The sequence below is a fragment of the Rhinoraja longicauda genome, chromosome 29, assembly GCF_053455715.1.
Source record: "Rhinoraja longicauda isolate Sanriku21f chromosome 29, sRhiLon1.1, whole genome shotgun sequence".
In the NCBI taxonomy this organism is placed as follows: domain Eukaryota; kingdom Metazoa; phylum Chordata; class Chondrichthyes; order Rajiformes; family Arhynchobatidae; genus Rhinoraja; species Rhinoraja longicauda.
In genome coordinates this window covers 13,423,917-13,438,806 of record NC_135981.1, presented here as the reverse complement: position 1 = coordinate 13,438,806, position 14,890 = coordinate 13,423,917, and the positions used below count along the sequence as shown (strand labels likewise).

General features: G+C 47.3%; 1 protein-coding gene across 1 annotated transcript in view; it reads right to left on the bottom strand.

Annotated features, from left to right (window-relative positions):
* Nucleotides 1-3,634: 3,634 nt before the first annotated feature.
* Nucleotides 3,635-14,890, bottom strand: part of myl4 (myosin, light chain 4, alkali; atrial, embryonic) — a 12,961-nt gene continuing 1,705 nt past the window's right edge. The window contains exons 2-7 of the mRNA XM_078424393.1: nt 10,889-10,916; nt 9,755-9,904; nt 9,172-9,345; nt 4,514-4,591; nt 4,121-4,163; nt 3,635-3,909 (exon numbers count right to left, since the gene is read on the bottom strand). Of these exons, the coding sequence (XP_078280519.1) occupies nt 4,135-4,163; nt 4,514-4,591; nt 9,172-9,345; nt 9,755-9,904; nt 10,889-10,916 (459 nt within the window). The 3' untranslated portion in view covers nt 3,635-3,909; nt 4,121-4,134. The remainder of the gene's footprint in view (nt 3,910-4,120; nt 4,164-4,513; nt 4,592-9,171; nt 9,346-9,754; nt 9,905-10,888; nt 10,917-14,890) is intronic.

Sequence of the window (14,890 nt, the reverse complement as noted above, 5' to 3'; positions counted from 1 at the left end):
GTTTTGGGTCGGGACCCTTCCCCGACCTGGGACACCGGCCTCAGGGTTTCGGTGAAGAACAGGAACCGTGGCTTTAATGTAGCAGCTCTGTGCATTTACCTACAACCCATGTCACACACCGAATACTTTAACATAGAACTTAGCAAAGTGCAGCATGGGAACTGGCCCTTTGGCCTACAATGTGTGTTCTGAACATGATGCCAAGATAAACTGCCTTCACGTGATCCAAATCCCCCATTCCCTGCATTTCCATTTATCCGTCTGAAAGCCTCTTAAACACCACATCACCCATCAACTTTAAACTTTGGCCCCCTTCACCTTAAAGCTATGTTCTCTAGTCTTTGACATTTCCACCGTGAGGAAAAAGGTTCTGACTGTCTACCCTATCCATGCCTCCCATGATTTTCTACACCAATCAGCCCAAACATTATGACCACTGACAGGCGACGTGAATAACATTGATTATCTTGTTACAATGCACCTGTCAAGGGGTGGGATGTATTAGGCAGCAAGTGAACAGTCAGTTCTTCAAGTTGACGTGTTGGATGCAGGTGAAATGGGCAGGAGTGAAGACCTGAGTGACTTTGACAAGGGCCAAATTGTTATGGCCAGACGACTTGGTCAGAGCATCTCTGAAACAGCAAGGCTTGTGGGGTGCTCCCGGTCAGCAGTGGTGAGTACCTACTGACAATGGTCCGAGGAGGGACAAACCACAAACTGGCGACAGGATGTTGGGCGCCCAAGGCTCATCGTTGCGCGAGGGCAACGAAAGCTATCCTGTGTGGTCCGAACCGACAGAAGGTCGATTGTGGCACAAGTTACAGAAAATGTTAATGGTGGTCACAGGAGGAATGTGTCACAATACACAGTGCATCGCACCCTGCTGCGTATGGGGCTGCACACGGAGGGCCAACAACGTATTAGGCCAGTTGGTCATACTGTTTTGGCTGATCGGTGTATAATTCTATTAGGACTCCCTTCAAACTTTGATACTCCAGAGAAAACAATCTAAATCTGTCCAACATCTTACAGCTAATACTCTCTAATCCAAGCAGCAGGAACAAGGGGCGGTAGGAAGGGTGAACCGGGGTAATGCCTCCAGCACCTTCGAGGTCGGATGTAGGAGGCGCCCTTGGGACACAAAGATGGCTGGACAAGGAGAGGGACGTTAGTTTGTGGGAAATGCTCCAGTACATCGAGCACACGGGCCACACTACACCTTTGATTTGGAGTAAGTGGGAGGAGTCGAAATTGTTACGGGCGAGGCCCAGTTCCGTTAGGTGGAGGAGAGTATTAGTAGAGGGAAATTGGAGGGTTCTGCGGGTCGAGGAAGAAATGGAGGGCTTTACGGCCTTCCTGGTGGGGGACGGAGGTGTGGAGTGACTGAATGTCTGTCTGCTGTCTCAAGAAGGCAGCTGATATCCTCAAAGATGCTCATCATCCTGGCCACACTCTGTTCGCTCTACCATCAAAAGAAGGTGCAAGAGCCTGAAAAATATCACCTATAGGTACAACAGCTTCTTCCTGGGAACCATCAGGCTCTTGGATCACCTGCACAAGCCCAACCAACAAACTGTGGCCTTTGCAGCAGCTGCACCTGTATTTCGGCTTGCACTATTTTGGTCTGGTTATCTAGTATAACTTATAATGTATCATTTATTATAAATTTATTTGTTGTGCTGTTGCATTAATAGTCATAGTGATAGAATTTTGGAACAGGCCCTTTTGCACAACTTGCCAACATGTCCCAGCTACACTTGTCCCACCTGCCTGCGTTTGGTCCATATCCCTCCAAACTTGTCCTATCCATGTACCTGTCTAACTGTTTCTTAAATGTTGGGATAGTGCCAGCCTCAACTACCTCCTCTGGCAGCTTGTTCCATACACCCAACCCTTCGTGTGAAAAGGTTACCCCTCAGATTCCTATTAAATCTCTTCCCCTTCACCTTGAACTTATGTCCGCTGGTCTTCGATTCCCCGACTCTGGGCAAGACATTATGTGCATCTACCTGATTTATTCCTCTCATGATTTTATACACTTCTGTAAGATCACCCCTCATCCTCCTGCGCTCCAAGGAATAGAGACCAAACCTAAACTTCCCCCTATAGCTCAGACACTGGCAACATCCTCGTAAATCTTCTCTGAAGCATTTCAAGCTTGACGATATCTTTCCTATTACATGGTACCCAGAACTGAACACAATGCTTCAAATGCGGTCTTATACAACTGCAACATGACCTCCCAACTTCTATACTCAGAATGCGTCTGCAAATGTGCCTGTAAAGTTGCAGCAAAGAAGAATTTCATTGCTCTGATCCTGGTGCATATGACAAGCACTCTTAACTCTTGAGAAGGGTTGAGAAACAAACTTAATTCTGAGGCCTCTGAGGAGATATTACGCGGACAACCAAGAGTTCAATCAAGGGTCATGTTCTGATCCAGCATTAAGGGTGTGCAACCAGAAGCATTACGTCTGTTTCTCTCTCCAGACTTCGCCCTACTGCTGAGCATCACCAGCATTTGCTGCTTTTATCTTGACTCGGGAGAAAGGATTTTCGGAAGGAAGTAAAGAGAGAGAAATATTTATGCGGAGAATTACCACACTAGGGCTTGGATGATGGAGGGTGCACACTACAGGGTACCTTGTAAAGAAACCAATGTTGGTGTGTAGAGGAGTCTAGTAGGGTGGACAGGTACAGGACTGTGGGGAAGATGAGAAAAGGGATCTACAATTGAGGATGAGAATGTCATAGCAAGGACTTTCCTTCCCAGGAGCTGTGTGATTCACTGAGTGCAGAGCTGAGGGGTGAGTGGGATGGTGCAAGTTAGGAAGGACCCCAGAGTTTAGGTTGTAATTCACTGTGGCACAAGTGATGCTGGCCGGAATCGTCGGTCTATTGAGAATTAAAGCATGGGTGAGGGTTTCAATGGCTGAGACCAGATTATGTGATGCGTGAGTGTGGTGATGTGCGAGGTATCTCTACCATGCGCTATGACTTTCATACATAGTTGTACCAGCCATTGCTGCCTGGTTGTGAGTTACTGCCTTTCATAATGAATGTTACGTTGATAGCTCTTGAAGGAAAATGTAGAATGGATCATTGTTAGCTCGGAGGTGACAAAGCATACAGAGATAACATTTAATAGGGAACAGTCAGACTGGTCAGAGAACTAGGAAGGGGAAGGAATGGAGAGAGAGAGAGACCGCAAGGGTTACTTGAAGTTAGAGAAGGCAATATTCATACCGCTGGGGTGTAAACTGTCCAAGCGAAATATCAGTGGCAGTAGATGGAGTTGGGGGAACTCTGTAATGGGGTTATGGGGACAACTCTGCAGTGATAGGTGGGGTTGGGGTGTAGGTTGGGTTAGGGTCACACACAATGGGCCTAATAGGCTCATCCTGCCCTGTAATTTTTTAATGATCATACGATGGAATGCCATTTGACTAAAACATATCATGAGCAACTCTCTGGGGTTACTAAAGAACCATGGGTGTAATACAGTCCCTGAGACACTGTGCTGTGACTGTGGGTGAGAGCTATAATCTGAGGCTGCTGCCTTTGGTCATCCCCTGTAGACACACTCCCCACTCACACCAGAAAGGAACAAACTGAGAAGAGAAAGAAGTGTTTTTTCAATTTTAATTTGTGGCATAAACGCATAAATTAAGATACAAGTTGCTGGACAGTTGGAGATAGGCTGAGAGTGATGGAGCATGTCCTGAGACAGGGCACAGCACAAACAGGAGAGCAGGCAGTGTCCAGTGTTAACGGCAGGCCCAGCCGGTGAGAGGTGTTCTCTTGCTGGGTATTGTCAGGGTGGCGGCAGCAGCAGTTGTTGATGATGGAGAGATTGGTCGTGCGGCACCTTCTTGTCACGTCTTCGCCAGCAATTGCACTGTAAACACGCTGCAAGCACCAAGAGAGAAGGGCGGTCAGCACAGAGAAACATCCACTGGCACAGGACAAAACAGAACCTACCACATCCACATTGTCCCATCACACACTCCCAGAGCATGGGCTATAGACACACAGTGGAGCTCTGTGTCGGTTGTATAGCCGGTATCCAAGGACATTCAATCATTTATCACATCCAAAACGCCCCAATTGTCTCACTCACCCGTCCGATACCTTTCATCCTGATAAGATGTGCTTTGCGAAAGCTGTCAAAGTAAAGAAACAAGATCACCACAGTTCTATCACATTAGTCACAGTAAACCACTGGATTCTGCAGCTAACTCTCCCTTCCCACCTCCCCATTCTCACTTTCCGCACTCCAGGACTTGCAATATCAAATCAGATAAGTGGAGAGGAGGAGTGAGTGTGGGAGTGTGCAATGTGAGGGAGGGAGAGAGTGTAAAGTGGGAGAGCGAGGGGGGTGTGACTGGGTGTGAGGGAGGGTGAGGGAGTGAGGCCGGGAGCGATGGGAAGAGTGTGAGGTGGGAGTAGAGGGAACTCGGGTACTGCCCTTGCCGACAGTGGGGAGGAGGCGGGACCTCAGGTCCTGACTTACCCTCGTAGTTGATGCAGCCGTTGGAGTCCTCCTGCCCCACCATCAGTTGCTCCACCTCGCTCTCGGACATCTTCTCTCCTGTGGACCAACGTGCTGATTAGTCGAGTGGTTTGCGCATGGTTCCTCTTTGCTGGTAAAGTTCAGCAGTAACATTGACCTACACTTTTAAAAATGTTGACATATTCCACAACAGTCAAAGTATCCGACTTCTAAAGGCAGAGTGAAAATATTGTGCTGGACTTTGCGAGGCATTTAACGAGTTTCGTCGTTGAAATGCCCTCTTGCTGTTGAATTCTGTAGGAACATTCTCTAATTATTAGATTCATACCTGGACAAAGGAAGACTGTAGGAGGTTGGTGAGGGTTAGCCAGCTGGCCGTTTGTGCCTACACCAAATCATAGCTGACCATAGGGTGGCATGGTGGCGCAGCAGTAGAGATGTTGCCTTACAGTGCCAGAGACCAGAGTTCGATCCTGACCATGGCTGCTGCCTATGCGGAATTTGTACATTCTCCCCGTGACCGAGTGGGTATTCTCCGAGATCTTCAGTTTCCTCCCACGCTCCAACGATGTACAGGTTTGTAGGTGAATTGGCTTGGTATAAATGTAAAATTCTCTCTGGTAGTCTGTACGATGGTGTTAATGTGCGGGGACCCGTTGGGCTGAAAGACCTGTTTCCGCGCTGCATCTCTAAAACTTAATCTACCACAGGGCCATTTCCCTGCACAACTCCACAGACCTCGACTGCCTGACTATTCAGAAATCCATCCATCTCTGCTCTGAATGAACTTAGTTTCTGAGCTTCCACAACCCAGAGGTGAAGTGTTTCAAACCCTCAGTTATAAATGGCCTCTCCCTTACATTCAAACTTTGCACCCTGTTTCATTACCCTCAGCCAAGGGAAACAACCTCCCTTCACCAAGCCGGTCACACCCAATACCAATTTTTCAAATTTCAATGTGATTCTTCCAAACCCTGGAGAATGCAGGTGCAGTTTATGCGATCCCTCCTCCTGTGGCAAACTACCACCCCTGAAGCTCGCCTGGTGAATCTTTGCTGCAATCCATCCAGGAAGGTTATTTTTCAGGTTGAGACCAAACTCTCCACATAATCCTGGTGCAGACTGATCCAGGCCCTATACATTTGCAGTGAGACAGACATCTTTATTCCTATAGTCAAATCCTCTCCTAAAGACCTTTCTGAGATTCTGCCTCCCCTGCAATGGGGGCTTTCAAGGTCAAGCACTCATTTGTCCCTTTGAAATTCAATGTTTCTTCAACTCTCACCATTGAACACTCTGCCCAATTAATATGAATATTGATTTCTCTAACTTCAAGTAACTCTTGCATCACCTCTCTCTCCGTCTTTCCCCCACCCTAGTCATCAGACTAGTTTCACTGTCATCCTGTTGAGTTTCACTGTCTGTATAACACCTAGCCCACAGCCAACAATGGACTATTGTGGGCTCCACCTTTCTCTGATCATCGTTATTTTTTACATATCTATCATTCATTTGTTCTACATCACCGTCTAAATCTCGTTTCCCTTTCCCCTGACTCTCAGTCTGAAGGCGGGTTCTGACCAGAAACGTCACCTATTCCTTTACTCCAGAGATGTTACCTGACCGGCTGAGTTATCTAGCTTTTTGTGCCTATCTTTGGTTTAAATCAGCATCTGCAGTTCCTTGCTACACACTAAGGTGGAGGAGCGTCCATTTTATATTTTATATTCCCTCTGACACGTTCTCACCCATTCACAGTTTGTCCATTTCTCCAGAAGTCTCTTTACACCTCCCTCCTTACAGTCCCACCCATTCTGTATCTTCACAGCACCTGGAAATAATGCATTTTATCTCCTTCAGCCAAATGCAGATGCAATGGTAGATAGCTGGGTCCTCCTGCTTACAGCCCAACAACAAAAACTGTTTAATTCGACTCTTTGCTTTCTGTATGAAAACAAACTCTCCATGCATGTCAGTGCAGTACCCCTAGTTCTGTGTGCTGTAACCTGGTTGACCATTCTCTTGTGTGTCACCTCATCAAATGTCTTATGTTAATACAAATTCACCTTAACCACTGGTTCCTTTCATCTATTCAAAGTACATCCTCAAAGAATAGCAGCGGATTAGTCAAACAGGATTTCAGTTTCCAGAAATCCATGTCAGTTCTGTTCAGCTCTGTTCTTTCCAATGTGTCCTATTTGCTGCAACCTTTACAAATGTTTGCAGTTTCTCTTTACATGTGTAGAAAGGAACTACAGATGCTGGTTTATACTGAAGATGGACACAATGTGCTGGAGTAACTCGGCGGGTCAGGCAGCATCTTTGGAGAAAAAGGATGGATGACAGTTCAGGTCGGGACCCTTCTTCAGGCTGCAGTCTGGAGAGCAGATGAAGAATAAGGAGAGCAGGCTGCAGGTTTCCCTTAGAGTCCAACGCCATCCCGACTAGGAAATATATCAAGGTTCCTTTAATAATGCAGTGTCTAAATCCTGGAACTCCCTTTCCATCAGCACTGTGGGAGCACCTTCACCAAAGAGACTGCAGTGGTTCTAATGGGCAATTCACCCTTCACCCTGGAGGTCATGGAATTTAATCCATCAATAAAAAAATAAATTAAACAAATTAAATCACAGGCTGGAAACCAATCATGGTTTTGAGTTTTGTAGTGGCAGGAAGCAGGGCAACCAGGCTCGATGTAAGTAATCTCTTTTGAAAATCATATTCTAAAATGAAATTGTCATATATCAGCCCGTACCTGACCATCCTACACATCTGGCTGCATGCAGTCACAGCTGCTTCACATTCTGGGCAGATACAAGGTGCAATCATCAGCAAACAACTCTACGCTTGGCTTCATGACAGAGGGAAGGCCATTGATGAATTCTGGCAAGGATTGCAATACAGAGGGTGTCTATGTGCATAGATTATTGAAAGTGCCAGAGCAAGTTGAGGAAGTGATTAAAAAAACCCAGGTTGTCTCACAAGTTCTCCCGTGGGTATTCTGCGGAGGTTCCCCACAGATACTCCCCATCGTTACGTCCCCAGGTACTCCGTGAGGTTTAAGCAGCTGGCGAAGTTGTGTGGGGAGATTGAATTAGATGCCTTGTACCAGGAGAGGTGAATCACTCAGCACTGTTTCACCAGTGGTTCTGCTTAAGACATGGCCACTGACAGAGTGCAGACACTGGTGGGGAGCAGGCCCTGTACAGACACTGGGAGACAATGAGACAAGAATGGAGCTAGAGGACCACTGCAGTCCTTCTGGTGAAGGTACTCCCACAGTGCTGGATGGGACCACTGCAGTCCTTCTGGTGAAGGTACTCCCACAGTGCTGGATGGCAAGGAGTCCAGCATTTGGTTTAGAGATAATTTTAGAGATACAGCGTGGAAACAGACCCTTTGGCCCACTGAGTCTGCGCTGACCAGCGATTACCTACACACTAGCACTATTCCACACACTAGGGACAATTTACAATCTTTACCAAAGCCAATTATCCTACAAACCTGTGTATCTTGAGTGAGGGAGGAAACCAGAGCACCCGGGGAAAAACCCATGTGGTCACAGGGAGAACGTACAAACTCCGTACAGACAGCACCCGTGGTCAGGATTGAACCCGGGGCTCTGGCATTGCAAGGCAGCAACTCTATCGTTGTGCCATCTTGCCGCCCCCAGTGATGATGATGGTACAGCGATATTGGATGTGAGTCTAGGTGGCATGATGGGTATGAGGATGTCACAAAAAAAATTGGTGATGTAGTGGACAGTGAAGAGTGTTGTTTAAAATTACAAAAGGATCTAGATCAATTGAGACAATGGGCTGAGGAAAGGCAGATGTAGTTTAATTCAGATAAATGCGTGGACTGCATTTTGTAAGACAAACTAGGGTAGGACTTATGCAGCAACTGATAGAGAGCAGTGTAGTAGAACAGAGAGATGTAGGGATCAGGTACAGTGTTCCATGAAGGTAACAACACAGGCAGACAGATGGTGAAGAAGGCATTTAGCAATCTTGTCTTCAACAGTTTGGTATTGGGTACAGGAGTTGGGACATCATGTTACCAATGTACAAGCTGTTGGTATAACCACACTTGAAGGTTGAAGTACACAGTACTCCAACCTTCCAATGTGGCCTTTCCAACATCTTGTACATCAGTAACGTAATGTCCCAACTCAAGTACTGTGTACAGCTGGTTGGCCCGCTATATGCAGAAATTCATTCAATTGGAAAGGATGCATAAATATTTACATGGAGGTTACCAGGTCTGGAGGGTTTGAGTTATGAGAGGCTGGATAGCCCCCTGGAGCATAGGAGGCTGAGGGATGGCCTTATAAGGGTGTACGGACTTATGAAGGAGAGTAACAATATTTTATTTAGTCAACATGGGGGGGGGGGGGGGTCTAAAACATGCTATAGGTTTAAGGTGAAATGGGATTAAAAGGGACCTAAAGGGCACCATTTTCCACACAGAATGTGAGGCATATATATATATAAGGAGCTGCCTGAGAAAGTGGAAACAGCAGAACGCCAATGAGTGTGGTTCACTGAATTATTATCTGCAGGGAACATGGTAGAAGTCATTAACCAGTAGAAATGTAAGCTCAGTGTCGGTACGCTCAGTAACACACTGGGTCTACATCCGGCTCCAAACCTACTCACCCAGTGTCGCGAGGACGTGGCGAAGCTCGGCCCCCATCACCGTGCCGTCTCCTTCCTTGTCGAAGACTCTCAAACCTTCTATGAAATCTTCCAACGTGCCCTGGTCCTTGCTTCTGGAGATGTGTTGCAGCATTGGGAGAAAGGTCTCAAAGTCCAACATCTTCTGGTTCATCTCTGTGAGGGGAGACAAGCAGAGGCTCAGGCTGACCGCTGGGGCAGCAGGTCTGGGCAGCTGGGGATAGAATGGGCTATGGAGGGACCATGGAGTGGTGTTGGTCTTGTGACCATTGGTGAGGCTGTTCCTGCACATGTGTTCATGTATGTGTGTCCATTCATATTTATCATTTAATTTAGTATGTTTACTCCTCCACCTTTGTGATCATAGGTGTGACGAGACAGTACATGTGTGTCTATGTGAATGAGTGTTTATTGTCCAAACATGTGCTTATCTTATTCCGTCTCGTCCCACATCCATCCGGGTTGAACTGGTGGGTAGTATCCACACTTGGTGTCATGGCTGGTTTTATTACTGCCAGTGTCGGACGGTGGGTGGAAGGGTCAGGGTCACATCCCCGAGACTGACCTTCTGGCTTGGGTTTGTCGAGCAGTTTCATGACCTCGGCATTGGTGGGGTTCTGCCCCAGGGCTCGCATCACATCACCACACTGGGCGTAGGTGATCTTCATCTCACAGGACGGGGTCCTGTCGAAAAGGGCGAAAGCTTCCTTGAATTCTGAAAGTGGAGACAAGAGGAACCATAGACGTGAGAAACATCAGACCACAATACAGAGCTAAACTTGAGAGCTGGCTACAGGGCCTGAGTACTGGGAATGGTGTAGCGATGAGTGCAGGTATAGGGACGGTATAAGTATAGGCACAGATACAGTGGACAGGGTAAGATATAGGGACAGGTAAAGGGGGGAGGTACAGGTAATAGGGTCAGGTACAGGTTAAGGGACAGAGACACATACAAATTTAGGGACAGGGACAGGTAGGGTTTTAGGGACAGAGAAGGTACAAGTATCGGGGCAGAAATAGGGGCAGGTACATTATAGGGACAAAGACAGACAGAGGGCCAGATAAAGAGACAGCTGCAGGAACTGGTATAGTAGCAGAAACAGTTATAGGAACAGAGCTTGGTACAGCAGGGACAGTATCTGATATAGTGACAGATATAGGGATAATAATAATATATTCCTTTATTCGTCCCACACCGGGGATATGGGCAAGTGTAGGGTTCGGGACTTGCCCAGGTGTCGGGACAGATACAATCAGTCAGAATCAATTTATATTGATATACTTCAGAATAAAGCATGCAGGTAAGCAGTCACAAGCAAGCAAACAGGGATCCGTGCTGTGAATGAACAATAATTAAATAGACAAACTCAGCTCAGCCAACACATCAAACTTACAGCAAGTAGAGGAGACATGATCAGTTTCACTGGGATAGGAATCAGAGAGTGAATAAAGTATGATGCAGGGGCTGTCTATGCAAAGATTGAGGTCAGTGTCAGATGACAGCAATATCTGGATTGGGGTTGTCCCTGGTGGTTGTGGTCAGTGTCCTGACCAGGGGTCAGGGTAAATGTCTGGGGCTAAAGTTGCAGTCAGGGTGGGGGTGTCGTGGTCGAGGGTGAAGGTCGGGGGAGCGGGTCAGTAACAGGGCAGAGGTCGAGCTCAGCGTTGGGGTTGGAGTCACTGCCTGACATCAACTCACCTTCAATCTGGTCATTGCTGAATTCAATCTGAAACAAACAGAAGGTCAGTGTTACATCACGAGGAGCAAGTGGTGAAAGGGTGGTGCATTTGTCTGCCCCAGGGGGTCCCATCGTGGGATAGGATCCCACCTGATCCGAGGGTGCCACGACTGAAGGGAGATCCCAGCACTGCCAGGGTAAGAATCCCAACACCTCGTTCTCCAGCCACACTACCAGTGATCTTAAACACTGTGACAGTCTCAACTACCTCCTCCAGTAGCTCAACTACCTCCCACCACCTTTTGTGTGAAAAAGCTATCCCTCAGATTCTTATTAAATCTTTCCCCCTTCACCTTAAACCTGTGCCTTCTGGTTCTCGATTCCCCTCCTCTGGGCAAGAGACTGTATGCACCTACCTGATCTATTCCTCTCATGAATGTATACACCTCTATGAGATCACCCCTCATCCTCCTGCGCTCCAGGCTGCTCAACATCTCCTTATAGCTCAGACCCTCGAGTCCAGAAACTTCGAGCAACCTCCATCTATGGCCTGGCTTTAAATTTCACACCTGCCTCAAGTTCTGTACACCCGTTGATGAAATGGTTCTCCCTGTTGGTGGCAATGCTCCTCCAAAACTTAGATCAAATTCCTTCTTAACTCTCAAGATTGTCTAATGTACCAAATGTACCCTACACTCTTTCCAAAATATCCTTCCAAAATGTGCACTCCAGAACTGCATGCCACAGTGTGCCACACAGTGTATCCTGGCATGCCACATGCCAGGATAGACACAAAATGCTGGAGTAACTCAGCGGGTCCGGCAGCATCCCTGGAGAAAAGGAATAGGTGACGCTTTGGGTCAAGACCCTCCTCGACCCAAAACGTCACCTATTCCTTTTATGCAGAGATGCTGCCTAACCCGCTGAGTTACGCCAGCATTTTGTGTCTATCTTCAGTGTAAACCAGCATCTGCAGTTCCTTTCTACACACGTGATCTAACCTTAGTTTAGTTTAGAGATACAGCGCGGAAACAGGCCCTTTGGCCACACCGACCAGTGATCCCTGCACATCAACACTATCCTACACACACTAGGGACAATTTACATTTATACCAAGCCAAATAACCTGTACGTCTTTGGAGTGTGGGAGGAAATCAAAGATCTCGGAGAAATCTTGTGTGGTCACGGGGAGAGCGTACAAACTGTGTACTGACAGCACCTGTAGTCAGGATCGAACCCAGGTCTCCAGTGCTGCAAGGCAGCAACTTTACCGCTGTGCCACCGTGCCATCGACTTGGGTTTTGTCCAACCTCTGTTTGTTTTGTAGCTGTCCAGAATATTGCGATGATCCATGCACAGGGAGTTGCATATCTCTGGGCTTTCACTGTATCTAGCTTTCTAACATTTAGAGAATTCTCTCTTCATTTCCTTTCAGCTGCTAATTGGATGACTTCACATTTACTGTCATTGAAATCAAGTTTCATAGTTTTGGTAATGCATTTAATCCATTAAGTGCTCTTTCTAATTTGGTGTTCATTTATACTGCATCTGCTTTCCTATCCACCCCACTCTCCTTCATACTCTCCAACACCAAAATTGTCAGAGCTTCTGGAGTGGTGCCACACCACTCTAATCCTCTCCTTCACTCCCAGCGTTTCCCCAGCTCCAATGCTTTGCAACAAGCTGCTCATAGTTGACTTTCTTAGAGCTTACTCAGTCCCTCCTCTGGTCTCAAGTACACCATTTTACTTCTAATTTGTAACTGTCACGAGTGGCTGGATCTTCAGGCCAAATTGTTCATGCTAACCAAGGTGACCATCTATCCCTGTCGCATTTGCCTGCCTTTGACCCATTCATCTCTAAACCTTTCCAATCCAAGTACCAAGAGACACCCCAACACAATTTCCGCAAAATCCTCCAAATTCACTGGAAGGGTGTGTGAACCTACATCTGCGCCCTCTCCCAGGACAATATCCCCTGGGGATTCTCAGTTGGCCAAGCTGGGCAGCAACGCCCTTTGTTTGCCCACCACCAGACTCTGTGGGAAGAGATTACAGGTGGACAGAGAAAATAAGCAAGGATGGGTCATAGCCTCCCGCCGCATCCCTCCTGATCACCGGGAATCCCTGCTCTCCAACTGCTCAAGGTGTAGAGGAGGCATTCGGTGTGGACCGTGGCGTCCTGCAGTCCCTCACTAGCCTCAGCCGTGACCTCAAAAGAAGTGGAGACCATGTTACATTTCCCAACAGCCCAGGAGGCAGATGTTTCTCACCTGCACTGTCTGGGAGCATGTGATGGGAAACTGTAGCCATTCTTTGCTCTGTGCCCAACCTCTACTGTTCATTATAATGTATCAAACTATAAACCAATTACAAAGTATGAAACAGAAGAGAAAATGGTATATAAAATCATGAGGGGCATAAATAAGGATAATGGTCACAGTCTTTTCATCAGGGCAGGAAGAGTCTAAAACTCGGGAGTAGATGTTTAAGATGAGGGAGGAGAATTTTAAAAGGGATCTGAGGGGCAATTTGTTCACACAAGTTGGGGATATGGAACGGCATATGGCAGGATCCCAAACAGCACTGATATACAGTCTTCAGCTCCCTGAAAGTGGCAACAGAGTAGATAGAGTGGTAAAGGAGGCATATGGCGTGCTTGCCTTTACCGGTCGGGACATTCAGTGTAGGGTTAGGAAGTAGGGGGTCGAGTCTGAAGAAGGGTCTCGACCCGAAATGTCACCCATCCTTTCCCTTCCGAGATAGACAATAGGTGCAGGAGGAGGCCATTCGGCCCTTTGAGCCAGCACCACCATTCAATGTGATTCATGGCTGAACATTCTCAATCAGTACCCCGTTCCTGCCTTCTCCCCATACCCCCTGACTCCGCTATCCTTAAGAGCTCTATCCAGCTCTCTCTTGAATGCATTCAGAGAATTGGCCTCCACTGCCTTCTGAGGTAGAGAATTCCACAGATTCACAACTCTCTGACTGAAAAAGTTTTTCCTCATCTCATTTCTAAATGGCCTACCCCTTATTCTTAAACTCCAGGTGCAGTCACTTTGGAAGTAAGAATAGAAAGGCAGATTATTATTTGAATGGTGTCAAGTTAGGAGGAGGGGGGAGTTCAACGAGATCTGGGTGTCCTAGTGCATCAGTCAATGAAAGGAAGCATGCAGGTACAGCAGGCAGTGAAGAAAGCCAATGGAATGTTGGCCTTCGTAACAAGAGGAGTTGAGTATAGGAGCAAAGAGGTCCTTCTACAGTTGTACCGGGCCCTGGTGAGACCGCACCTGGAGTACTGTGTGCAGTTTTGGTCTCCAAATTTGAGGAAGGATATTCTTGCTATGGAGGGCGTGCAGCGTAGGTTCACTAGGTTAATTCCCGGAATGGCGGGACTGTCGTATGTTGAAAGACGAGCGATTGGGCTTGTATACACTGGAATTCAGAAGGATGAGGGGGGATCTTATTGAAACATATAAGATAATTAGGGGATTGGACACATTAGAGGCAGGAAACATGTTCCCAATGTTGGGGGAGTCCAGAACAAGGGGCCACAGTTTAAGAATAAGGGGTAGGCCATTTAGAACGGAGATGAGGAAGAACTTTTTCAGTCAGAGAGTGGTGAAGGTGTGGAATTCTCTGCCTCAGAAGGCAGTGGAGGCCAGTTTGTTGGATGCTTTCAAGAGAGAGCTGGATAGAGCTCTTAAGGATAGCGGAGTGAGGGGGTATGGGGAGAAGGCAGGAACGGGGTACTGATTGAGAGTGATCAGCCATGATCGCATTGAATGGCGGTGCTGGCTCGAAGGGCTGAATGGCCTACTCCTGCACCTATTGTCTATTGTGGCCCCTTGTTCTGGACTCCCCCAACATTGGGAACATGTTTCCTGTCCCGCTGAGTTACTCCAGCTTTTTGTGTCTAGTTTAGGGGTTAGGAAGTCATGTTGTAGTTTTATAAAGCTCTGGTTTATAAAGACCCGTCGCCCTCCGATCCCGTCCCCGCTGCCTGGTGACCGGACAGCG